Genomic DNA, 25,869 nt, shown 5'->3' with positions numbered 1-25,869 from the left:
GGCGCGTCCTTTTCGTTCCGCCAAAACTGCAAAACAGCCACCGTCCCTACTTGCGACACGCAGGCCCGCCCCCAACCCGCAGCGGCCTATGGGAATGGGGCTATGCCAAAAAGAAGTCGAACGCAGAGAGAGTAGCCAATCAGATCCTGGGGGCGGGGCATACCGCCGACCTCTTAAAGAGACAGAGCTCGGGTCGTACAGAGACTGGAAGCGGCTGAGTCGCGCCCGGAAAGGGGTGGGTGGACGGCCCAGGCTAGGGACGCAGCCGACTGAGACGCAAGGGGTCCAGTCCGCAGCGGTTCGCCCCTGCGCCGTCCCTTCCACCGTCGGCGCCGACCGTCTGGGGATGAGCCTCCACAGCAGCCTTCGGCCTGGTGACCTCTGGTCCAGGGGGACAACCCCTGCGCGAACCCGTCGCGTCCCCGCGCACTTGCCCACGCGGCCACGGCCCGCGCCATCCTGCAAGGCGGCTGTTATTAGTCGCGTTTCACAGAGAACTACCGGAAGCTGAGACGTTAAGTACTTACCTGAAGCCTCAGGACCAGGAAGTGACAAAACCCAGACCCCTGGTGTAACCCACCTGCTCTCACCTATAATACCTCTTCAGGCAGCCTCCCCCCCGGGGAGCTTTCTAGAATTGCCGGTTCTTGCCCTCCTGCGTCTCTGCTGTGCCCACTCTTCTTTTTCCCAGGGCTTTGCATGCTCTGGCCCATCCTGCCTCTGTGTCCTCATCCCTCCCACCGCTCCTCACTCAGTGCTCAAGCCCCACTGGTCCCTGTTTCTCTTCCTTGAATACACCTAACTTGTTCCTGCCTGTGGGTCTGCACCTGTCCTTACTTGCCTGGCTCCTGTCACATGACCCCCCCCCCCACACACACACACATCCTTGACACCCTAGCCAAAGTAGCTGTCCAGTCTCTGTCACGGAGCCCTTTTATTTCCTTCTCAGTGTTACCCAAAAACTGGGTTTGCCTCTTGGTGGGTGTTGAGTGGAAGCACACCACCAAGGCAAAGAGCTGGAGAAGGAGGAACTTATTACTTGCAGCAAGTAAGGAGAACGTCAGGGATCCTTCCCAAAGCCTGCCTCCCCAGACAGCAAACTTGAAACTTTAAGCTAAGGGAACGTGAATACTCCTGAAGGGCTTGGGCGGTCCAGGCTTTAGTTGACTGAAGTCACAAGTGTCCAAAAAAGTCAACATTAGTCAACACCTCAATTTTTTAGGCTCCAGTTAATCTGTTGGGTTGAGCGCTTCAGGCTAATTTTTACTATTGAATCAGAACAGGAATTTTTGCAACTGACCTATTATCTTGCTATTGTTACTTTTTTTTTGGCTTTTTTAGGGCCACACTTGTGGCATATGGAGGTTCCCAGACTAGGGGTCAAATTGGAGCTGCAGCTGCTGGCTTACACCACAGCCAGAGCAACACAGAATCCGAGCCACGTCTGCAACCTACACCACAGCTCATGGCAACGCTGGATCCTTAACCCACTGAGCAAGGCTAGGGATTGAAACTGTGTCCTCATGGATGCTAGTCACATTCATTAACTGCTGAGCCATAGTGGGAACTTTCTTATTACTTTCTTGCCTGGTAACAGTTTGTTTCTGTGTTTTGTTGCTTTAAGATCACTAACTACTGAGGGCAAGCTCTGTGACCAGACTTAGATCTCAAAATAACTAAGGGCAAAAAACAGTCTCTGGGTTTTTTGGCCACCCCTGCAGCATGTGGAAGTTCCAAGGCCAGGGATTGAAGCCAAGCCACAGCAGCGACCTGAGCAGCTCCAGTGACCATGCCAGATCCTTAACCTACTGCTCCACAAGGGAACGCCCCAAAATGGCTTCTCTTATGTCAAGAGAGTGTGCCTGGTTCTCTTTCTCAGGGAACCCCATATCCTGTCTGTTTACACCAGCACAATCTCTCTCCTATGATTATATTCATGTAGTCACTTCCTAGCTCATTATTTGCTCCCCCTGCCAAGAGAATGTCAGTGTTAGGAGCACAGAACCATGCTTATCACATTCTCTGATCATCCTGAGGCTGACTCAGTGCCTGGTGCAAATTGTAGGCACCCGCTTATCACAGCAAACCCAAGATACACACCCCACCTTCACAGCTGGGCAGGAATGAGACTGGGCTCTGGCCTTCACCTAGCTCCTGTTCTTACCCAGCAGAAGATGAGGAAGCCACCACCTTGTGACCATCTGGACTTTCCCTGCCTGGACCTCTGTCAGCATGCAGTTTCTGTATCAGCCAAGAAGGCTGTGCTCTATGCGGACACCTGCCTTCCTGAATGGGCAGCTCCTACAATTTCTGCCAGGAGGTTACATGCATCGCCCCCCTGCTCACTTAAATTGGCAAAAACAAGTCATGAGCCACTTCTGACCTGCAGGGGCAGGAAACTTTCCTGCCACCTGTGCCAGGAAGGAGGAGAAATGGAGCACTGGCGACTAGGCCGAATCACTGCCCTCCATTTTTGTTTTTTGAGACAGTACAAACTCTTTGGGGCAGGGTGGGGGGAGTCTGCTCTGACTATTGCACAGTTCTGCATTTTGTACTCTGACTATGGGCCCTACACACAGGTTTATTTGGGGAGTAACAAGGATGCCTAATTTTGCCCCCTCCCTTCAGGGCAGAGTGCTTCCTCACTGCAGCAAACACACACACACCCCCACACACAGGACAGAGCATGACATCAGTGAACTTCTGTGAAAGGTGTTCAGGAGTCATGGCTCAGTGGTAACAAATCCGACTAGTATTCAAGAGGACAGGCTTCCATCCCTGGCCTCACCCAGTGGGTTAAGGATCCGGCATTGCTGTGAGCTGTCATGTAGGTCACAGACTCAGCTCAGATCCCACATTGCTGTGGTTGTGGTTGTGGCAGCTACAGCTCCAATTTGACCCCTAACCTGGGAACTTCCATATGCCTCAGGCATGGCCCTAAAAAGACAGAAAAGAAGGAAGGAAGCATGGTTTAACCTATAAAGGTCTGACTCCCAGGTTCTGTCCTTGCCCTGGCCAGGCTGGTGGTGATACTCACCAGGCATGGCTGACTGGAGGACATGCTGCTGCAGAACTGGGCTCCTTGATAGCAGTGGGAGCCCAAATAATAGATACAAATGGTTGGGCTCAGCCAAGGGGCCAGGAGTCAGAGACACCCAGCCAAGCCATGCCCACTTCCAGATCTGCAGACAAGGTAGTTGTTTTAAGCTGTCAGATTCCAGGATTGTTTGCTGCATGCAGTGTCATGAACCATCTCTTCTCTGGCTTCTCCCTCAGCAGCTCTCAGGCTCCTAGCTCCTGCCAAACTCCCTTTGTCAGTTTCCTTAACTGTTAGGGTTTCCTGAGTCCCTAGCCTGGGCCACTGTCTCCTCTTGCTTCACTCACTCTCTGGATTATCCATCCACTCCCCTCCCATGGCAAATGCAGCTCAGCTCAAAGGCCCTCAAGAGCCTCAGACCTGAATATCTAGTGGCCTCCTGGTTATCTCCACCAAGGATCCATGCTCAACATAGCCAGAAGCAAGCACATCCTTCCTTCCTTCCTTTCCTTCCTTCCTTTTCCTTTTTTTCTTTTTTTTTTTTTTTTTTTTTTTTTTTTTTTGCTTTTTAGGGCTATACCTGTGGCATATGGAAGTTCCCAGGCCAGGGTCGACTTGGAGCTTTAGCTGCAGGCCTACACCACAGTCACAGCAATGTGGGATCTGAGCTGTGTCTGTGACCTACACCACAGCTCATGGCAACACCGGATCCTTAACCCACTGAGCAAGGACAGAGATGGAACCTGCATCCTCATGGATACTAGTCAGATTCATTACTGCTGAGCCACGACGGGAACTCCCAAGCGCATCCTCTTTCCTCTCAAACTAACTTGTCCTCCTCCTGCATTCCCCATCTCAGGCGGCACCATCACCCACCTAGTCTCCTAAGCCAGAATCTGCTGTCATCTGGGGTGCCTCCCTTCTGCTGGCCTCAACCAATAGACTCCATCTCCTGAATGCCCACTCCTTATCCTCATTTCTGCCCCTACCCTGGGTCCCATCCAGAGAGTTGCCCAGCACACAAAAGTGCCTGGCAAGAGAGCTGAGATCCATTCCTGTCTGCTCACCTGCCCTAGCCCTAGCTTCCTGACCTGGAGGAAGAATCACAGCACAATCTTCCCTCTGTATCCTTGGGGGATTGACCTCAAGCTACGTGCAGACACCAAAATTCAAGGTTGCTCAAGTCCCTTATACAAAATGGCTGGTATTTCCATATAACCTTGGAATATCCTCCTGTATACTGCCATTTATAGACTACTTATACTACCCAATATAATGTAAATATTATGCAAATAGGGATAAACACACTATAAATACTATGTAAACTGTTACGTGCATACACATCAAGCTTTGATTTTTGAAACTTTCTGGAAAAAAAATTTTTTGATCTTTTTTTAGGGCCACACCTGTGGCATATGGAGGTTTCCAGGTCCAATCAGAGCTGTAGCCACTGGCCTACACACCAGCCATAGCAATGCCAGATCTAAGCCACATCTGTGACCTACACCACAGCCCACAGCATCACCGGATCCTTAACCCAATCAGCGAGGCCAGGGATCAAACCCTCAACCTCATGGTTCCTAGTTGGATGCGTTTCCGCTGCACCACAAAGGGAAATTCTGGAAAATAAATGTAAAAATTTTCCAGCCACCCCTTGCTTGACTCTGTGGATGTAAAACCCCCCACCCCACCCCTACCCTGGCGGCAGCCTGAGGAATTCTCCTAAAACCCCACTGAGTCCTCTTCCCACCCTGCTCAACTCCTTCTGTGGCTCTTTTCTGCTCTCAGAGCGCTCCAGCTTCCTAGAAAGACTTGGCCATCTTTTGTGACTTGGGCTCTCCAACCTCAAATCCTGTCCCAGCATCACAAGCTTTTTAACTGGAACCAGGGAACTGCTTGCAGATCCCCATGGCGCTGTGCTCTCCACATCTCTGTCCACGAGGTTTTTTCTACCCGGACACCCCTCGCCCAGCATCCTGGCTCCCTTGGGAGGATAACCCCCATCAGAACATCACACGTGGCCTCCTGCAAACCCAGGCCTTTCGGTGGTTGAAGGATTCAGCCTGAGCTTCCGGAGAAGTTGACATACACAGTAAAAAGACCTCAGAAAACAAGCCTCTGAGCCTCCGTTGCCTCGTCTGTAACACAGGCCACAAAGGAGCCAAGCCACAGGGCGACCGAAGTCACGAAGCTGGCAGGTGGGGCTTCTTGCCACTCACCCTAGACAGCCGGAAACAGCTGAAGCTCCTACAGCTGAGCTGGTTCCTCAGCCCAGAGCGCAGGGTGGGCGTGGGCGGGGCCCAACTCTCGGGCCCGCCCCCGAGCTCCGCCTTGACGAAAATGGACGTTGACGTCATGACGTAGTGCTCCGCCAGACGCTTTCCCGGGCGTTGCGGTCACGTGGGCCATTTTCGCGCGAAAACTGGTTGTTCCCGGCGGAGCCGAGTGCGGTGCTGCAATGGCGGTGAGCGTGGCGCGGCGCGGCGCAGGGTCTGCCTTTCTCCCGGGCGGGAGTGCGGGGCGCGCCTCTCGCTCCCGGCCTGGTCTGCTCTCCGCTTGCGGTTGCCCCAGGCTAGGCGCGGAGTTAATTCTCCCGCTACTCCCGTGGCGCGGGTCTGCTGGTACTGCGGGCCCGCACTTGGGATCCCGCGCCCCGGCCCAGCCAGCTCTCTCGGGCCCTCCTTATCGTACTGGTTTTTGTCCGCAGTCTTGTCTACTGCCTGGCCCTCCAGCAATCTGAGTTTCAGACCTTTGAGGTGGCCGCACTCGTTATCCGTCTCCCACGGCAGCTTCTGGTGCACTGGGTGCTCAGATGGGTGGGAAGCGTGCTGGGGGAGGAGTCTTTGGTAAACAGGATCAGGTGAAAGATGAGGTGTTTTAGGAAGGGGTCCTTGAGTTGGTCGCCGCGTGGAGAAGCCATTGGCTCAGAGAAAGTTCCAGGCCGAGGGAATGGAAAGTGTTAAGTCTTAAGGCTGGATGGGTTTGTAGTGTTGGAGGACAGGGTCACTATGGAGAAGAAGGCCCTCTTGGTGAGGAGGGCCAGGGTACAGGAAGCTGGTTGGTCCTCACCACCTCCAACCCATCTCCTCTTGCAGGAATCATCTGAGTCCTTCACGGTGGCGTCCAGCCCTGCCCCGCGTCGCCGAGGCAGTGATCCTCTCACCTCCAGCCCTGGGCGAAGCTCTAGGCGCACGGATGCCCTGACCTCCAGCCCTGGCCGAGACCTTCCTCCTTTTGAGGATGAGTCAGAGGGACTGCTCGGCACGGAGGGACCCTTGGAGGAGGAGGAAGAGGATGGAGAGGAGCTTATCGGAGATGGCATGGAGAGGTACTGCGTTCAAGAAAGTTCTCAACAGAATTTTGCAGGGGGTCTGCTGTGTCTGGGCCCCTGGGAAGCCTCCTTCCCTTTGACCACATCTTGGCCCAGGGTCTGGGAGAGGCAGATAGGTTCATTGAGCCACAGTGTACGTCCATGTAACTTGCTGTGTCTGACTTAGACTAGACCCTAAGCCTGGGTAAGCCCCAGTTTCATGAGATGTGCACTCCAGGGGGCACAAGGGATCCCTTATCTGAGGTCACATGGGGGCCTCGACTAGGAAGGACAGGAAGCAGGCAGCTAAGAGTTTGCAACTTCAAAGAAACTGTGGGGAGGTGGGGGGGCTGATTTATTAATATTTAGGTTGAATTCATCAAAATTTATTGTGCCTGATCCGTACCAGGCGCTGTACTCCCAGTTATCAGTAAACATACAAACGGTGTACTAAAGCTTTTCGAGGCTTAATGCTGAGACTGGGGTAAAGCTGTGTGAGTGAGCTGGATTGAAGTCCACTGCTGCTTTACCTGTGTTTACAACCAGGATCTGGTCTGTGCATGAGCAGTAGGATTATCTGAGCCTCTGAGATTCTGCTTGGGGGCCCTTTTAGCTCTGACTCAGGAGTTCTAAACTTGGTGTGTATGAGAGTACTTTTCAGGCCATCCCTCATTTCCAGGGGAGTGCCCCTTGGGGGCATCAGAGGCACCTTCATCTGGACCATTTGCATGTTTGCTTTAGGCTCCATCATCCCAGATGAGGAGCCTAGGTGTGCAACACTGGCCCGACTGGAAGGAGTGAGGCGTCTGGACAAGTCAGCCCTAAGCAGCTTCCCTGTTGTGCACTGTGGGGTTGTTAAGGCAGGATGCCCATCCCAGCTGCCACTTGAGAGTGCACCCCTCTCTGCTTCTCTTTTCCTTCCCTTCCCTTGCAAGGACCACTGGTGAGAGGTATCTGAGGACTAGCTGGGCCCAGTTAGATTTTTGGTTTTGTGGCTTGTTTGTTTCTTTGGTTTTGTTCAGGTTTGATCTTTTTGGCTGTGGCATACAAGGGATGGAACCTGAGTCACAGCAGTGACAATATATAACCCTTAACTGCTAGGCCACCAGGGAACTCTGGTTTTGTGGCTTCTTTAAAAGTAACTTTGCAGCGCTATAATTTACGTAGTATGAAGTTCACCTTTATGAGAATATAATTCGATAAATCTTAGTAAATGTCCTGAGTTGTGCACCCCTGAACACAATCTGGTTTTAGAACATTCCCATCACCTCATTGAGACCCTTTGTGCCTGTTTATAGTTAATCCTGTTCCTTTCCCTATTCCCAGGCAACCTGTAATCTTTCTGTTTCTCTGGATTTGCCAGTTCTGGCCATTTCTTATAACTGGAGTTGTGTAACACATGTGTCCTTTTGTGACAAGCTTTTATTTACTGTGACTTTCAGGCTCCATCCATATGGGAGCACATGTCAGTTCTTAATCCCTTTTCATGGCTGAGTAACTTTCCATTGTGTGGAGAACCCCACCATTCATCAATCGATAGATATTTGGTTCTTCCCAATTTTTAGCTGTTATGAATATTGCTGCTATGAATTTTTTTTTTTTTTTGTCTTTTTGCCATTTCTTGGGCCACTCCTGCGGCATATGGAAGTTCCCAGGCTAGGGGTCTAATCGGAGCTGTAGCTGCCAGCCTACGCCAGAGCCACAGCAACGCTGGATCCGAGCCGCGTCTGTGACCTACACCACAGGTCACGGCAACGCTGGATCATTAACTCACTGAACAAGGGCAGGGATTGAACCCACAACCTCATGGTTCCTAGTCGGATTCATTAACCACTGAGCCACGACGGGAACTCCCGCTGCTATGAATTTTTTATGTGAACATAAAAAATTCTCTTGGAATACAATTCTAATTCCTAGGAATGTAATTGCTGTGTCATGTGATAACTCTTAGTTTTTCAAGGAACTGCCAGACTGTTTTCCAAAGCAGCTGCACTGTTTTATCTTCCCAGGAGTGGTGTATGCGTTTATGATTTCTCCACATTTTCGCCGACATCTGTTATTTTCTGGTTGTTAACAGCCACTCTTGTGGATGTGAGGTGGCACCTCACTGGGTTGGGTTTTTATTGCCTGGGGGGGGAGCACTCCTGAGGCATATGGAGGTTCCCAGGCTAAGGGTCAAATAGGAGCTGTAGCTGCCAGCCTATGCCACAGCTGCAGTGACGCCAGATCCAAGCTTCATCTGCAGCCTACACCACAGCTCACTGCAACGCTGGCTCCTTAACCCACTGAGCAAGGCCAGGGATCGAACCTGTGTCCTCATGGATATTAGATACTGGTCAGGCTCATTTTCGTTGAGCCATGATGGGAATTCTCACTGGGGTTTTGATTTGCATTTCTCTGATGATTGGTGATGTTGAGCACTTCTTCTTGTATTTATTGGCCATTCGTTTGTGTTTCTTTGGAGAGATGTCTTTCAGATGCTTGCCCCCTTTTTTTGGCCATAGTCTCGGTGACAACACTGGGTCCTTAACCTGCTGAGCTATCAGGGAACTCCCTTTTGCCCATTTTTAAACTGGATTTCTTGCTTTTTTTTTTTTTATTTATCATTTTCACAGCCATACCTGCATGGCATATGGAAGCTCCTGGGCTAGGGGTTGAATCAGAGCTGCAGCTGCTGGTCTACACCACAGCCACAGCAACACCAGAAGTGAGCTGCATCTGTGACCTACGTACGCTGCCACTCATGGCAACACCGGATCCTTAATCCACTGATCGAGGCCAGGGATGGAACCCACATCCTCTTGGGAACTATGTCAGGTTCTAAACACATTGAGCCATAGTGGGAATTCCTTGACTTTTTATTAGTAAGCCATTAAGATTACTCTCAATACAAGGCTTTTATCAGATATGTGATTTGCAAGTATTTTCTCCTCAGTCTGTGGCTTGTCTTTATTTATTTATTTTTTTTAAGTTACTTTTTTTTTTTTTTTTTTTTTTTGTCTTTCTAGGGCCACACCCATGGCATATGGAGGTTCCCAGGCTAGGGGTCAAATCGGAGCTGTAGCCACTGGCCTAGACCACAGCCACAGCAACTCAGGATCCGAGCCGCATCTTGGACCTACACCACAGTTCATGGCAACGCCAGATCCTTAACCCACTGAGTGAGGCCAGGGATTGAACCCATGTCCTCATGGATGCTGGTCGGGTCCGTTAACCACGACAGGAACTCCTAGAAAGGTACTTTTTGAGACTCAAAATTTTTTAATTTTGCTAAAGTCTAATATATCAATTTTTTTTTTAAATGGACCACTTAGAATTTTGCTGAGGGCATTTCACATGACTTGAAATTCTTAAAGGGTCAGACAGATAATTTTTTCCTGAGAGCACTTAAGAACTTGGATTTTGGGAGTTCCCATTGTGGCTCAGTGGTTAACGAATCCGACTAAGAACCATGAGGTTTCGGGTTCGATCCCTGGCCTTGCTCAGTGGGTTAATGATCCGGCATTGCCATGAGCTGTGGTGTAGGTTGCAGATGCGGCTCGGATCCCGTGTTGCTGAGGCTCCGGTGTAGGCTGGTGGCTACGGCTCCGATTAGACCCCTAGTCTGGGAACCTCCATATGCCGCAGAAGCAGCCCAAAAAATGGTGAAAAGACAAAAAAAAAAAAAAAGAACTTGGATTTTGGAAGCCCTGAGCCCAGAAATGTACTCTGGCATCAGCAGTGTGTGATTCTTTGTTTTAGGTGTTGCTTGATAGAGTTTGACAGAAAAAACAAAGTTCTCCAAATCACCACATTCTCGGAGAAAGAGAATTTGTGAGGATTGTCATGGGCCAGAGTGGTGTTGGAACCAGCTGGCCATCTGCTCTTGGACCGTCTTTTGATGCCCAGCTCTGTTGAATGAACATTGGTGAAAATCACATACACTGCCCCCCACCCCCACCCCAGTCTTCAGTTTCCTCATCTCTCTAGGGGTGGGGTGCCTGCCTTGCTGAATTGTGGTGGGGGCAGTGTTTGTTCTGGGGGGTGTCTTGTTGAGCATCAGTCCTTCATATATCTGACCGGTGGTTACATGGAAGGTCTTGGAGTGGCTGGAGGCTTGAGCCATGGATGGCCTGGAGAGGCTGGCTGGGCTGAAGCTGTGGACCTCCCAGGTCCAGGGTTCTAGGTGGCACTGTCAGGGACGGTGCAGGGAGAGTGCCTCCCTGTCGGGGAGGTGGGTTGGTGCTCTGGAGGCCTTCTGATGATGGAAGGTTTTGTGGGTTCTCTGGTTCCTTTCTCTTACTGGTGCTCAGAGCTCCCTTTTCTTTCTTTCTTTCTTTATTTTTTTGTATTTTTGCCTTTTCTAGGGCCGCTCCTGCTGCATATGGAGGTTCCCAGACTAGGGGTCTAATCGGAGCTGTAGCTGCCGGCCACAGCCACAGCCAAAGCAACTCGGAATCTGAGCTGCGTGTGTGACCTACACCACAGCTCATGGCAATGCCGCATCCTTAACCCGCTGAGCAAGGGCGGGGATCAAACCCGCAACCTCATGGCTCCTTGTTGGATTCGTTAACCACTGCACCACGACGGGAACTCCGGAGCTCCCTTTTCTTTTTTTTTTGTCTTTTTGCTATTTCTTTGGGCCGCTCCCGCGGCTTATGGAGGTTCCCAAGCTAGGGATCTTATTGGAGCTGTAGCCGCTGGCCTACGCCAGAGCCACAGCAACGCGGGATCCGAGCCGTGTCTGCAGCCTACACCGCAGCTCACGGCAACACCGAATTGTTAACCCACTGAGCAAGGGCAGGACCGAACCCACAACCTCATGGTTCCTAGTCGGATTCGTTAACCACTGCACCACGACGGGAACTCAGAGCTCCCTTTTCTTATTGTGAAAGAAGGCACATGGGTAAAATGTCCTGCCTTAGCCATCCTTAAGTGTAAGTTCACTGGCATTAAGTCCCTCACGCTGTTCTGTAACCGTCACCAGTATCTGAAAGACTTTTTTCCCAAACCAGAGTCAAGGATTTGTTCTTCTCTTACTGGCTCAGTTCACCTAGCACAGCATCCTCAGAGTTCACTGAGTCGCAGCAGGCGCCAGAATGCCCTTTGGGAGACTGAGTGGTGCTCCCTTATATGAGTCCATTGGCAGAGCCTTCCCTTGGGTGGGGTGTGTTTGGGGATTCCGTACTAACAGGGTCCGTTTGGGGCCTTTCAGGGACTACCGTGCCATCCCGGAGCTTGATGTCTACGAGCCGGAGGGGCTGGCGCTGGACGACGAGGACGTGGAGGAGCTGACCGCCAGTCAGAGGGAGGCTGCCGAGCGGGCCATGCGGCAGCGCGACCGGGAGGCGGGCCGGGGCCTGGGCCGCATGCGCCGCGGGCTCTTGTACGGTGGGTCGGGCGTCAGCCCTCTGCGTGGGAGGCCTCGGGAGGCGGCGGGAGGCGAAGGAAAGAGAGCCTGAGCGTGTCTGTGGCCCACAGACAGTGATGAGGAGGAGGAGGAGCGCCCCAGCCGCAAGCGGCGCCAGGTGGAGCGGGCCACAGAGGACGGCGAGGAGGACGAGGAGATGATCGAGAGCATCGAGAACCTGGAGGACCTGAAGGGCCACTCGGTGCGTGAGTGGGTGAGCATGGCCGGCCCGCGGCTGGAGATCCACCACCGCTTCAAGAACTTCCTGCGCACTCATGTGGACGGCCACGGCCACAATGTCTTCAAGGAGCGCATCAGCGACATGTGCAAAGGTGCGGCTGCCTGAGGTTGCTGTGCAGCGGCAGGCTATATCGAGTGTCCTGCTCACTAGGCAGGGACCCTTCCCGACCTCGGAAGTTGTTTTTGACAGGCTTAAAATTGGCTGTTTCAGGAGTTCCCCTTGTAGCACAGTGGAGACCAATCCAACTAGGAACCATGAGGTTGTGGGTTCGTTCCTTGGCCCCTCTCAGTGGGTTAAGGATCTGGCGTTGCTGTGGTGTATGCAGACAGCTGTAGCTCTGATTTGACCCCTAGCCTGGGAACCTCCATATGCTGCGAGTACAACCCTAAGAAGCAAAAAAAGGAAAAAAGAAAAAAAAGTTGGCTGTTTCGTATTAAAATCTGGATTACTGCTGTGATCAGAAAGGAGCACTTTTTATAAAAGATGATTTTCCACTGTACCGATTTATTTATTTTTAAATATTTTTATTTTTTCCGTCATAGCTGGTTTACAGTGTTCTGTCACTTTTCTACTGTACACCAACGTGACTAAATATAGTTTCCTATGCTGTACATCTGGAGTACTTTTTTTTTGGCTTTTTCTTTTTTGGGGGGGGCCATACCCGTGGCATATGGAAGTTCTCAGGCAAGGGGTGGAATCAGAGTTGCAGCTCCTGGCCTACACCACAGCCAGAGCAACACCAGATCTGAGCCAAGTCTGCGACCCACACCGTAGCTCATGGCAACACCAATCCTTAGCCCACTGAGTGAGGCCAGGGATCAAACCCACATCCTCATGGACTAGTCAGATTCATTTCCACTGAGTCACAATGGGAACTCCAGAAAGTGGCACATTTTTATGTGCAAGGAATTAATTTTAAAAGGAGGGATGTGATTCTTGATTCCCCACCATCCTCTCCACTCTCTTTTATCTTTTATGTTAATTTTTTTCTTCTGTGGCTGTGCTTGTGGCATGTGGACGTTCCCAGGTGAGGGATCGAACAGGCCCAGCAGCAGTGACAACACCACATCCTCAACTGCTAGTTCAGCAGTGAACTCCTGTTTTATCTTCTGCTTGACACAGTTTACTCACAGACTTTCTCCTGGCCCTCACAGGCATTCTGTCTTTGCAGTGAGTCTTACTCCCTGTCCTCCTCCATTTCCTTCCCTGGGAACTTCAACCCCCATTGTGCGGATTTGGAACCTGAGGGGCCCAGAGTATGTCGCTTAAACCTGAGTCATGTGGCTAAAGTTGAGTAGACTTAGAGGTGAGGCTGGGCTTCAGCCTCAGAGCTCAGGACTCAGCAGGCCTCCTGCCCTCTGGCCCAGCCGCTAGCACTTAGCCTCACCTCCTGTCCCACCTGCCTCCAGAGAACCGAGAGAGCTTGGTGGTGAACTATGAGGACCTGGCAGCCAGGGAGCATGTGTTGGCGTACTTCCTGCCCGAGGCACCTGCAGAGCTACTGCAGATCTTCGACGAGGCTGCCCTGGAAGTGGTGCTGGCCATGTACCCCAAGTACGACCGCATTGCCAGCCACATCCATGTGCGTATCTCCCACCTGCCCCTGGTGGAGGAGCTGCGCTCGCTCAGGTGAGCTCAGACCCAGGGCTTAGGCTCCCCTGGGGGGGTGTCCACAGGGTGGGCGGGTGTGGCGGGGGCCAGTCCTTACCCAGATCTGCTCCCATGGGTGCCCCGACCTCTCCAGCGGGTGCGGGTCCAGCCTCTTGATGGCGCCTGGGTCCACAGGCAGCTGCACCTTAACCAGCTGATCCGGACCAGCGGGGTGGTGACCAGTTGCACGGGCGTCCTGCCCCAGCTCAGCATGGTCAAGTACAACTGCAACAAGTGTGGCTTCGTGCTGGGGCCTTTCTGCCAGTCCCAGAACCAGGAGGTGAAGCCGGGCTCCTGCCCTGAGTGCCAGTCAGCTGGCCCCTTTGAGGTCAACATGGAAGAGGTGAGCATGAGACAGGCTTTGCAGCGTGGGGGCCCAGGTGCAAGTGTGTGTGGGTCATACCCTGGGGTGAGCCAGGTCACCAACCTATCAGCCTGTTTAGTTTGGCCCACATGGTGGTTTCAAGAGTGCAAGTCAATGTTTTATTTATTTATTTATTTTTGTTTTGGGGGCTGTACCCGCAGCATGTGGAGGTACCCAAGCTAGGGGTCGAATCAGCTGTAGCCACTGGCTTATACCACAGCCACATCAACACCAGATCCAAGTCATGTCTTTGACCTACACCACAGCTCAGGGCAACGCCGGATCCTTAACCGACTGAGTGAGGCCAGGGATCAAACCTGTGTCCTCAGGGATACTAGTCAGATTTGTTTCCACTGAGCCACAACAGGAACTCCTCAAGTCAATGTTTTAAAACGAGATGATTTTATTGTTGTTTATGGCTTTTTTTAAAAAACGGGACGATCTAGTGAAAGGGGGCCCGCTTCGCACCTGACTGCCCCCTCAGCAGGGTGTCTGCTTTCTGGTCCAGACTTCCTGGCACCTGTTCCAGGCCTTGTACTGGGGGCCCCTGGGGTTGTAACTGCCTGTGACACTGCTTTGCTGTGTAATGAGGCCCACCTGGGAGGCTCTGGGCTTTAAGACTTCAGGCAGGTAACATATGCCCTTGTACGTGAAGGACTGGACTGTGGGGGCAGTTGCCACAGCCCCTGTGGTGACACCCACACCTGCTACTGCCTTGTTGCTGTGAGTGTTGGGTAATCCTTCACACTACGGTCTGAGAAGCCCCAGCTGGAGCCACCTTGTCAGAAAAAGCTTGACAGCCCACACCCTGGGTTATGGGTGGCATATTATTTGGTCTTTGTCACACCCTGCAAGGCAGTGCTATTAGTAATCCCATTTTGCCAATGAAGTGACTGGCTGAGGTCACCCAACCAGGAGGTGGCTCAAGAGATTAGTGTTCAAGCGTTTTGATCTAGAGCATGTGCTTTTAGCATCTGGATTCAGGAGAGTCCTGGCAAGGTGGCGGCCTGGTCTCTTGTCTGGATAGTAGATGAGATGCTAGACATCAGTGGCATGCATTGCTGGCCCGTGACAGTAAACCCACACTTGGTATAACTTGATGTCTCTCAGGTCTTGGTTTAAGTGCTTTTCACTTCTGACTTGCCTCCGCCCTTCCCATCCTACAGAGGCAGCCCTCAGTGTTCACATGCCCATCCTATAGAGACGGCACAGAGAGAGGGAGACATTTACCCAGGATCACACAGCTTTGGTCCAGAGTCAGGACTGGAGCCCAGGCAACCTGGCTCTGCATCTGTGTGCATGAAGGCTGAACTATAGGGCGTGTGGCATGTGCCTGGCTCCTGGCCGCAGGAGGGCCTCAAGAGGGAGTTGGTCATAGTGGCTCACTCCTGCCACCTCTGGTTCAGTGGTTCCTAGTCGGTGAAGATGTTATTATTATACTGCCCTCTGTGCTTATGGGGCTGTGGTCCAGGTCAGGCAACAAAGAGTCGGTACTCAGAGAACAGCCCAGGTTTTGCCAGGCAGGGCTGAGCCCCTGTGACCATCTCTCTGTCCCTTGCAGACCATCTACCAGAACTACCAGCGCATCCGGATTCAGGAGAGTCCTGGCAAGGTGGCAGCTGGCCGGCTGCCTCGCTCCAAGGACGCCATCCTCCTGGCTGATCTAGTGGACAGCTGCAAGCCAGGGGATGAGATTGTAAGTGCCAGGGGCCAGGGACCCAGGTTGTAAGGAAGTTGGCCTGAGCGTGGGGGTGGAGCTGAGGTCAGCTCGCTGGCCCCTGGGACTGAGCCTCCCCTGGGGTAGAGCAGCTTCTGCATCCCCCCAGTGGCTGGCCTCCCGGGCTGTAGCCTGGGGACCCACAGGAAGGGGCAGGTGAAGCTACCTAGGAGGAGGACCCTCCTGACTCCTTGGCACCCCCCCAGGAATTGACTGGCATCTACCACAACAACTACGATGGGGCCCTCAACACCGCCAATGGCTTCCCCGTCTTTGCCACTGTCATCCTAGCCAACCATGTGGCCAAGAAAGATAACAAGGTCGCCGTGGGTGAGCTGACTGATGAGGACGTGAAGATGATCACCAGCCTCTCCAAGGACCAGCAGATCGGGGAGAAGGCAGGTGGAGGGTGGGGGCTATGCTAGAGTCAATGTGCCTGGGGCTCACTGCTTGGGCTGCCCTGGCACCTCATCTTGATTCCTGGGTGATGAAAGCTGCTCCCTTTTAATTTCCTGCATCAGCTCAGCATGCGTTCCTTCAGAGGGCTGTGTTCTGGGGGAGGGCACCGGGTGGGCCTCCTGGCCTGTGTCCCTGCTGTGAGGATGGTGTGGTCAGGACTCAGCTTGTGCTGGGCTGAAGCCTGAGCACACCTGAGGAGCAGTAGGAAGAGCTTGTCTGGTCTGGGTGTCCCCTGGTGTCAGGCCCCAGGAGAGCGGTTTCCCCAGGAGGATCTGGTTTGGTTTTGCTCTTAACTGAAGGCATTTTTACTGACCTTGGAGAGATGGGTTTACATTACAGAAATACAAATAAAGGAGACCCTTGAATAGCGCAGGGGTTGCCCTCCCTCCCCGACCCACTGTTGAAAATCTGCCTGTAAGTGGACCCTGTGGATCAAACCCCTGCTGTTGTTCAAGGCTAAGCTGTAGGATGCTTTATTTCTGTTCATAAAAGTTTGCCACCACACCCTCTCCTTTGCTCCTCTCACCTCCCCACTTCCTGTTCTGTTGGTGATGCCAGAGCTCGGGCCGCCTACCCCTGTTGGCTGCTTTTCTTAGTTTGCCAAGACTGGGGACCCCGGGGAGGCGGGTATGTCCCCAGCCTTGGAAGATTGGGAATTGCAGATCTACCAACATGCTTGGTCCTTGGAAACCTGGGCCTCGTTCTCACTTCTCAATGGGAAACTGGGGGACGGTGGCCTGCTCTGGCCTCACCTTGAGCCCACCCCTAGAGTGGGTGTTTCTACCTGCAACTTGGACAGACTTAAAATTTTGGAGACAAATTGAAGGGATGACAGGCGACGTCCAAACATGGCCAGGCTCACTCAAACTGTTTAAGACAGAGGTTTGCAAATTGGTGACCCTGTGCCCCATCCAGCTTGCTGATGGGTTTTTTTCAGCTGGTCCGTGGGTCTCTTTTCTCTCTTTTTAAATGTTTGAATGAGTCATCATTCCTTAGTGGTTGGAAGTTCCCACATAAAAGTCTGTGCGCCTAGGTCTTGAGAACCCAAGGCCTCTCAGTCCTGAGTCTGTCTTTAGCAGCGACTGATGGGCTGAGTGGCCACTGCCCTTTCATGCGGGCCCCTCCGGGGTGCCCACCACTCACTGCTGTGCTCGCTCCAGCATGACTAACTTGCTCCGACCCAGCTTGCCACCCACAGGCGCTGTCTTTGCCAGCCTTGGCCTCTGGGGTTTTGAACTCACGGGACTCAGGCAACCTGAAGCCAGGTGCAGGCCGGAATTTTGGTGTAAAGCTCAGGGGTGAGCTGAGCTGGCCCCTTGGGCTGCTGTAAAGATTAAGTAGATGCATAAGCACATGCGGGTTCTCTGTAGCTAGCTGTTGTTAGAGCTGTTAACTCTACGTGTGGAAGCTGGATGGGGTGCAGGGGAAGGAGCTGGTGAGAAGCAGGGAGGGCCAGTTGGAGGCTGAGCACAGCCTTGCTCAGGAGCGTGAGGAGCCTGGGATCAAGTCCTGCCTGTGGTCAGCAGTGGGTGGTCTGTCTCCTGTGTGATGTGGAGAGATGTAGTGAGGAGGGAGATGAGTCTGCATTTGATTTCATGCTTCTTACTGGCCACTATGTTGGCCTGTCCCTTCTCAGAGTACACAATCAGCACTGGCGCAGTGAGCAGCATGGCATTGTGATGGCCGATGCTTGCCCTTTGGTCCAGCAGGGAGGCACCTGGCTGCTCTTCGGGGAGGAGCTGAGCCCCTGGTCGGGTGGTTGCTGCCCTTGGTCCCAGGGGAGACGTTACCTCATCCTGTGAGGGCTTGTGGTTCTCAGACAGACTGCTGAGAGAAATGGCAGGGCAGAGCAGAGCCTGGTGGCAATCTTGGCCCCTCCAAGGGACATGTGGGAGGATGAAGTTTTAATAAGAGATTCATTGCACGCACTGGGCACCAACCGTCCGCTTGGCACTGAGCAGTTTCCAGGTCACGATAGTGTCCTTGAACATAGGGTCCTCTGTGTCCCTTTGCTCAGGAGTAATCTTCCTGGTGGGTCTCACCCCCTCCGTGCGTGCAACTACCCCCACCTATCACTTTGAAACAAACTCAGATGCGGCATTGTACCTGTAACTGCAGCAGTCTCTGTCTCTAAAAGGATTTTTACTAAACCTTAACCCGTTATGACTGTCACACTTTAACAAATAATTAGCTGTTCCTTGGTGTTGATGTCCAGTTGGGGTCCAGGGTTCCCTGATAATCTTAGTTTTTTGGAAAGTGCCTTGGAGGCGGTGTCTGGGTAAGGTCACACGCTGACTGGTTGAGCACCTCTTCAGAGATCCTCCCCTTCCTTCGCCTACAGTTTTTTGTGAAAGATCCAGCACATTTATCCTATTGTTTCCACAGTCTGGCTGTCAACACCTTGTCCTCATTGAGCCTGTTGCTCTGTCACCTGTTTCTAAATTGTAGTTTGGAGGCCTGATCAGACTCAGATTGAGTTTTCCTTCCTTCCTTTCTTCCTCCCTCCCTCCCTCCCTACCTACCTTCTTCCCTCCCTCGCAGGACATGGGTGTTCTGGGCTAAGGATTGAATCCAAGCTGAGGCAACACTAGATTCTTAACCTGGTGTGCCATGGTGGGAATTTCTGGGGTTGAGTTTTCTTTTGGGGTGGGACCCATGGCCAGACTGCTTCCTAGGCGCCTCCCCCAGGCACATTGCATCTCCGTGTCTCTGTGGCGTTAGTGGCTACTGGTGACCCTTGGCTGCATCTATTGGCTTGTAGGGGTTGCAAAAGGACTGCCTCTAATCCCAGCTCCTTCCTCAGTTCTCAGGACACTTGGACACAGAGAAGCTTTTTTTTTTTTTTTTTGCTACTTGGCTACCCTGGGTGGAGCTCCTGTAGGCAAAGCACAATGGTGCTCATTTCCGTTCATTGACCAGCTTTCAAAATAACAAGTGGTCCCCACCCCACCTCTGGATGCTGGACTGCCTCTCCTGGCGGGGCGTTGCAGTAAGTTTTAGGGGCAAGGAAAGAGCTGGTAAAGGTACACATGTTGGGAAGACTGGCCTGCCCACCTGACTTACTCCATAAAATAATGGCAGGAGGCTTTTCTGGCCGGACCCTTGGGGCACGGATCCTGTTTCCAGAAGGGCCAGCAGGTCACACCCCCACCCCTACCCCCACTCCCCGGCAGTAGTGCAGGATGGACAGGAGCAGAGCACAGTGCTGGCCCCGCCCCAGCTCCAGGTGTAGGAGTCAGAGCTGGTTTTCTTGCCTCCTGGGCACCCGAGGGGCCTCTCCCACACCTCCTGTGTGCAGGTCCTCCTAGTCTGACCTGTGAGGGGAGTGTGGACGCAGGGGGTCTATAGGCCCCCTCGTTGGGGGCTGGAGGCTGAGAAGAGGGATTGGAAGCTGTTTCTTGTCAGCAAGATGTCTCTGGTTTTATTTTTTTTATTTATTTTTTTTGCTGAGTCTGTGACATGCGGAAGTTCCCCATGGCGGGAGTCAGACCTGGGCTACCTGAGCTGCTGCAATGACAATGCCAGATCCTTAACCGACTGTGCTACCACGGAACTTCTGCTCCATATCCTTAACCCACTGAGCCACCAGGGAGCTCCTGGTTTTATCTTTAAATTCCTATAGTCTTGGAGAGGTTCCTTTCTTCTGCCTGTCTCCCCTCACACTCAGAGGTGGAGAAATGTCTCAGTGACGCCCCAGGTGAATTACTGCGTATCTCTGGGCTTGGTGCTCACAGTCCTGAGGGAGTCGGCTGGTCTAAGTGCCTCCTTGGACCTCTCATCCCCATGAACTGGGTAGTGCTGCTCTTGTGGACATGGCTCTGGGGGCTGCAGAGCCCATGTGCAGTTTCCCTGTGTTGTGTTGTTGGAGCCCACCCTCTGCCCATGCCAGGTGACTTGGGGTGGTCCTGTGACACAACCTAGTGCAGGGGTCAGGCCAGGGTCCTGGTTGGCTTTGAAGTTCTGTAGCTGAGAAAGAGCCCACCCAGTACGAGGCCCAGGTGGCAGCAAGTATGCCAGGCCCCGTGCCCATTGCTGCTCCCTTCCCCCCAGATCTTTGCCAGCATCGCTCCTTCCATCTATGGGCATGAAGACATCAAGCGGGGCCTAGCGCTGGCTCTGTTTGGAGGGGAGCCCAAGAACCCAGGTGAGCCTCTTTGCAGGGGGCTTGGTGGGAGCAGTTCCCTGTGCTTGAGGAGGTCATGGCCATGGCGGCAAGCTGCAAACAGCTCAGACATCAGAATTGGAAGGAGAAGGGTGCAGCCTGTGGCTCAAGCTCCGAGTACAGATTTAATTGGGGAAATGGGGCATGAGCATGTGTTTTACATCCATTTTGAGTTGTTAGATGTCAGAGTGGCTGAAGCACTGTTGACTACCCTTTCTCATCGTGGTCCCTCCGTGCAGGTCACCTGGTCGGTGTGGGGTGGACACAGGCAGATCTTTGTGTGGCCATTCACATAGATTAAACATGTGCTGATGTGGAAAACGCAGCACTTCATGACTTAGGCATGTTTCTGTTCACAAGCACAGCACCCCTATCTGTGTATGAGGGACCATATTATGTAAAATCCCCAGTTCCTTGTCAGCACAGCCATGGCATCATTTGTGTGGTGCCCACAGAAGGAGCTTGTCCTCTAAAGTGATGGCATCCTGGTCCACAGTGCCGTGTCCAGCTGTCCTGGCTGGAGAGCACATGTGTATGCAGCCTGCAGTGTTTACTTCACAAAGAGCATCTTTATACACATGGGATGGCTGGTCCTGGGTTACAACCTCCCTTTCTAGAGAGAATATTGCTCTGCCCTTAGTAGTAAGGCTGGGAAATTGGGGCTGTTGCAGCTCGTCCTGAGCCCCTGCGCATCTCGCTCTGCCCCTCTCCCTGTCCACTCTTGCCTTGCCCCGCCCTCAGGTGGCAAGCACAAGGTGCGAGGCGACATCAACGTGCTCCTGTGTGGAGATCCTGGCACAGCCAAGTCTCAGTTCCTCAAGTACATCGAGAAGGTGTCCAGCCGAGCCATCTTCACCACTGGCCAGGGGGCCTCAGCCGTAGGCCTCACGGCGTATGTTCAGCGGCACCCTGTCAGCCGGGAGTGGACCCTGGAGGCCGGGGCCCTGGTGCTGGCAGACCGGGGAGTGTGTCTCATCGATGAATTTGACAAGGTGGGTCCTTGGTAGGGAACACGTTGGGGGAGGGGGGCACTGGGGCCTCATCTGAGGGCCCACAGTCCGGCACGATCCTCACGTCTGCCCACTGTGCAGATGAACGACCAGGATAGGACCAGCATCCACGAGGCCATGGAGCAGCAGAGCATTTCCATCTCCAAGGCCGGCATTGTCACCTCCCTGCAGGCGCGCTGTACCGTCATTGCTGCTGCCAACCCCATAGGTACATGGGCCCCACGGCCAGAGGGAGCCTGGACCCAGAGGCCCCACTGCAGAAGGCACTGCCTGTCCCTTTTTCTTGCTGGGGGGGTGGGGTGAGGTGGAAGGATTGGGACACCCATGTTTTTCACTGAGCCCTGTTCTCAGAGGATGGGAGAAGAGCCTAGTGCATTAAATTGGGTGGGATGGGCGATTGATCTCAGCCAGCAAGCAATCAGAGCCTGGGCACCCTTGTCCATCTTGTCACTGGCTTTTACTTGCAGGAGACAGCTGAGGGTCTTGGGCTATTGGAGGCAGTGCTGCAGCAAAGTCCCATGCAGTCCCATCCGGGGCGCTATGTCTGTCCTCCCATGATCCCCCTCCTGTCACTGAAGCCGCGTGAGTTGGGAAGAACTTTACTGTCAAGAAAAGGGGAGCTGGAACCCTGATGGGGAGCTGCCTTTGTGTTGCAGGCGGCCGCTATGACCCCTCGCTCACCTTCTCAGAAAATGTGGACCTCACAGAGCCCATCATTTCCCGCTTTGATATCCTGTGTGTGGTGAGGGACACAGTGGACCCAGTCCAGGTACACAGACCATGTCCCCAGACTGTGCAGTGGGTTTGGGGACCTCAAGTGCTATCCGCAGGCTGAGGCGTGCCAGGCTTGGGGAAGGGCTGCTACTTGGACTGTGTGTTTCCCATGCTTGTTCCTGCTCCAGAGGTCTTTGCTTTCCCTCCTTTGCCAGCCCCTCCTCAGCCACTTACCTGGGAGGTGGGTAGGTCCACACTCTGCCACCCGCTCCTGGGGCTATCCACTCACCTCTGCTACAACCCGTATCCCAGCTTCTTTCCTCTGGCCTGATATGTTGCACCCTGGTACCTGGATCCCCAGCCCCCATCTCATAGTCAAGCCGGCCTCCTCCATCAGGGGGCTTGGACAGTCTTGCCTCACTTACAGGCCTGCTCGTAGCTCCCAACTCACTGACAGGGAGGCCACCATCCCTGGGGCCTCTCCTCCTGCTCCTCCTCCCCACCGCACCCCCCTCTTGCCCTCCCTGATGTCGTGACCCAGCTCTGGCGACCTCAGCTGTATCCTGAGGCCTCCATCCCACCCTGCTTCTCTTAGTGGAGTTTGAACACTCCCCGCCAGCCCTCACTAGGAGGTGCACCTCACTCACTGCTGTGCCCCGGGCACTCCTGGCACACAGCAGGTGTGGGATGGGTATGGTCAGGTAACACTGTCACTTTTCAGTGAGCCTTACCCTGCTGCTGCTCTCCATCTTGTCTCAGGATGAGATGCTGGCCCGTTTTGTGGTTGGCAGCCACGTCAGACACCACCCCAGCAACAAGGAGGATGGGGGGCTGGGCGGCACCCCAGAGCCCGCCATGCCCAACACGTATGGCGTGGAGCCCCTGCCGCAGGAGGTCCTGAGGAAGTACATCATCTACGCCAAGGAGAAGGTCCACCCGAAGCTCAACCAGATGGACCAGGACAAGGTGGCCAAGATGTACAGTGACCTGAGGAAAGAGTCCATGGTGAGGCCCTCGGGCTGGGAGGGCAGGGCACAGAGGATGTGGCAGAACCTCATCTGTGCGGCCAGGGAGGGTGGAAGCTCTGGGACACATGCCTTTGTCTGTCTCAAGATAGGGCTGAGGGGTTTGTTCTGGGGCCACTGATTTAATTCCATGTGGACTTTGCATAAATCTCACCCCAATGAACATTCATCTGAGCTAGGTTTTTTTTTTTCCTTTTGTTTTTTAAAGTTTTTTGGAATATCTGGGCTAGTTTTGATTCACTTAAGATGGAGAGAGAATTTAAAGGCAGCTTAGCTTGCCTACAGTGAAGCGCAGAATCCTCTAGATTGCTCCCTCTCACCCACCTAACCACACTAGCAACTTTTTCCTTCCTCCCTGCCTGCCTTTCTTCCTCTCTCCCTCCCCTATCTCTCTGTCCTTGCCTTTCTTCCTCCCTCTCCCTTCTCCCTCCCATTCCCTCCCCCTCCATCTTTTCCTCTCCCTCCCCTATTCCTCTATCCTTTCCTCTATTCTTCCTCCTTCCCTACCCTCTCCCACCCCCGTCTTTTCTTCCCTCTCTCCCCCATTCTTCTTTCCTTCCTCCCTCTCTCCGTCCCCCTCCCTTTGTCCCCCGCCCTCCTTCCCTGTATCCTTCCCTTCCTCCCTCCCCCTGCCCTCTGCTGGCTCTCTTCCTCTGTCACTCCATCAGGCCTTCCCAGAGCATTAGTTTGGCTTTCCTGAAAGCAGAGATAGCTTTTCCATGACCCTGGGCTGCACCGTGCAATCCCTGGTACGGGACAGTAACAAGTCCAGCTCCCACTGGCGTGTAGATTCTGTACTCACGTGGTGAGCTGGCAGGAGCTGCATAGACAGGGCGGACAGTGGCAGGTGTGAGCTTCCAGCGTCCCCCGGGCACTTTTGGCACTTTGGGAAGGAGTGGAGGAGGTGTGGTCTCACCCGGCCCAGGGTGGGGCTGCCCCTCAGTCCGATGAGCCCCTGATGGGGCGTCAGCACTGCCCCTTCCGTTGGGGTGCCTCCGTGGGGAGACCTGAGGTACCCTCTCTGCAGGCCACAGGCAGCATCCCCATCACAGTGCGGCACATTGAGTCCATGATCCGCATGGCTGAGGCCCACGCGCGCATCCACCTGCGGGACTACGTGATGGAGGACGATGTCAACATGGCCATCCGCGTGATGCTGGAGAGCTTCGTGGATACACAGAAGTTCAGCGTCATGCGCAGTATGCGGAAGGTGGGCGCGCCACGGCATGGGGGCGGGGCCGGACCCAATCTTACTTGGAGCGGCCTTGAGTGCTTGTGGGCTGGCTGACTCCACCTCTCTCCACAGACCTTCGCCCGCTACCTGTCCTTCCGGCGGGACAACAATGAGCTATTGCTCTTCATCCTGAAGCAGCTGGTGGCTGAGCAGGTGGCTTATCAGCGCAGCCGCTTTGGGGCCCAGCAGGACACTATTGAAGTGCCCGAGAAGGACTTGGTGGACAAGGTAGGGTGTGGCCAGAAGGGAGCTTGGGCGGCCTGGGGCTGCAGGTCACCTGGGCAGAGCATCCTCTGTGCTTAGTGGCCAGGCAGGGCTGAGGGCCGCTTCACGGATGTGTGTGCTGTGCTGAGCCTGGTTCTGCACACTGCGACCTTGCCTGCAGCCAGTCACTGGGTGTCCTGTTACTGTCACCCGTTCTGCAGGGCCCGGGCACAGGGCAGCCACACCCCTGTCCAAGTTCACAGGCAGCTGTCCACACTAAGCTTTCAAGCCCCGTGTCCAGTTCCAGCCACTTACTTGGCCTTGTTTACCCTCCCCGTGATGGAGACGGAGCCCCTGCCACCCATGGCTGGGCAGCAAGTCCTCCTGGCTCACTGCACACCCCTCTTTTCAGGCTCGTCAGATCAACATCCACAATCTGTCTGCCTTTTACGACAGTGAGCTCTTCAGGATGAACAAGTTCAGCCATGATCTGAAGCGGAAGGTGATCCTTCAGCAGTTCTGAGCAACGGGGTTTTTGTGTGATGCTGGCAGGTCTGCTCAGGAAACCAAGCCAGTCCTAGAGGGAAGGTGGTGTGGCTGGCCTGCAGCTGCATGTTTCCTCACTCTCGAGTCCTGCTTGGTGATTTCATTTCCTCTGCTCTTGCCATCTGGGTTACCACCTTTCCCAGAGCTGCTTTTTCAGCTGCCCGCCAGTGGCCCACCACCAACCTCCTTCTGTGGGGTGGTGTGGCATGTGTTCAGGACACCCAGGGTCTGTTCTGGGAGATGGGGTTCATGAGGCAATCTTGGCATGATGTCTCTGTCCTGCTGCCTGTGCTGCCATTGCCTGAACGAAGAGCGAGGTCACTTTACTTGCTGTGTGTTCTGAACTGGGTCCTGCGGTTCTCTAGGCTTTCCTGAGTAGAGGCAGCATTTGGGTTCTTCACAGAGGGGACCCTGACTGGTCACATAGCCCTGCAACCTTGGCTTCTGCCAGAGGGAAGGTTGGTTGGGGTCAGGGATGATGACTCGTGGTGGGGGTGATCCCAGCAAGGCCCCTGTGTGGGGTAGTCTGTCCTCCTGCCTGGCCACTTCCCCATGCTCTTGTTTGTACATTCACTTCTCCTTCCTGTAGTTTTAGTTTTTAATAAAATGGAGTAAAATCTGAATACTGGTCTCAACTTTACATCTTTGGCATTGTGCCTCAGGCCTCCCTGCACTTCCCTTTTTGCCCTGTCTCCTGCCTCTGGTTTTCTGCAGGTGTAGGTCAGCCTGGAAGAGTGGTTTTGTCTGTGGGTGTGGGTCTTCCTGGGGAGTTCAGTTGGCAGTTGCTGTCTGTGTGTCTATCTGGAG

The 25,869-nt window shown here is 53.7% G+C and overlaps 1 protein-coding gene across 1 annotated transcript; it reads left to right on the top strand.

Moving 5' to 3' along the window:
- Positions 4,793-25,685, top strand: MCM2 (minichromosome maintenance complex component 2). Its single transcript, XM_003483239.4, has 16 exons — positions 4,793-5,501; positions 6,133-6,365; positions 11,542-11,717; positions 11,808-12,068; positions 13,387-13,606; positions 13,763-13,970; positions 15,553-15,687; positions 15,915-16,106; positions 20,218-20,311; positions 21,071-21,321; positions 21,421-21,547; positions 21,996-22,108; positions 22,813-23,058; positions 24,106-24,288; positions 24,385-24,540; positions 24,929-25,685. The coding sequence occupies exons 1-16, from the start codon at positions 5,496-5,498 to the stop codon at positions 25,037-25,039; spliced, it is 2,712 nt and encodes a 903-aa protein (XP_003483287.1). The 5' UTR covers positions 4,793-5,495; the 3' UTR covers positions 25,040-25,685.

The sequence above is a fragment of the Sus scrofa genome, chromosome 13, assembly GCF_000003025.6.
Source record: "Sus scrofa isolate TJ Tabasco breed Duroc chromosome 13, Sscrofa11.1, whole genome shotgun sequence".
Lineage (NCBI taxonomy): Eukaryota > Metazoa > Chordata > Mammalia > Artiodactyla > Suidae > Sus > Sus scrofa.
This window is presented reverse-complemented; position numbering and strand designations above follow the sequence as displayed.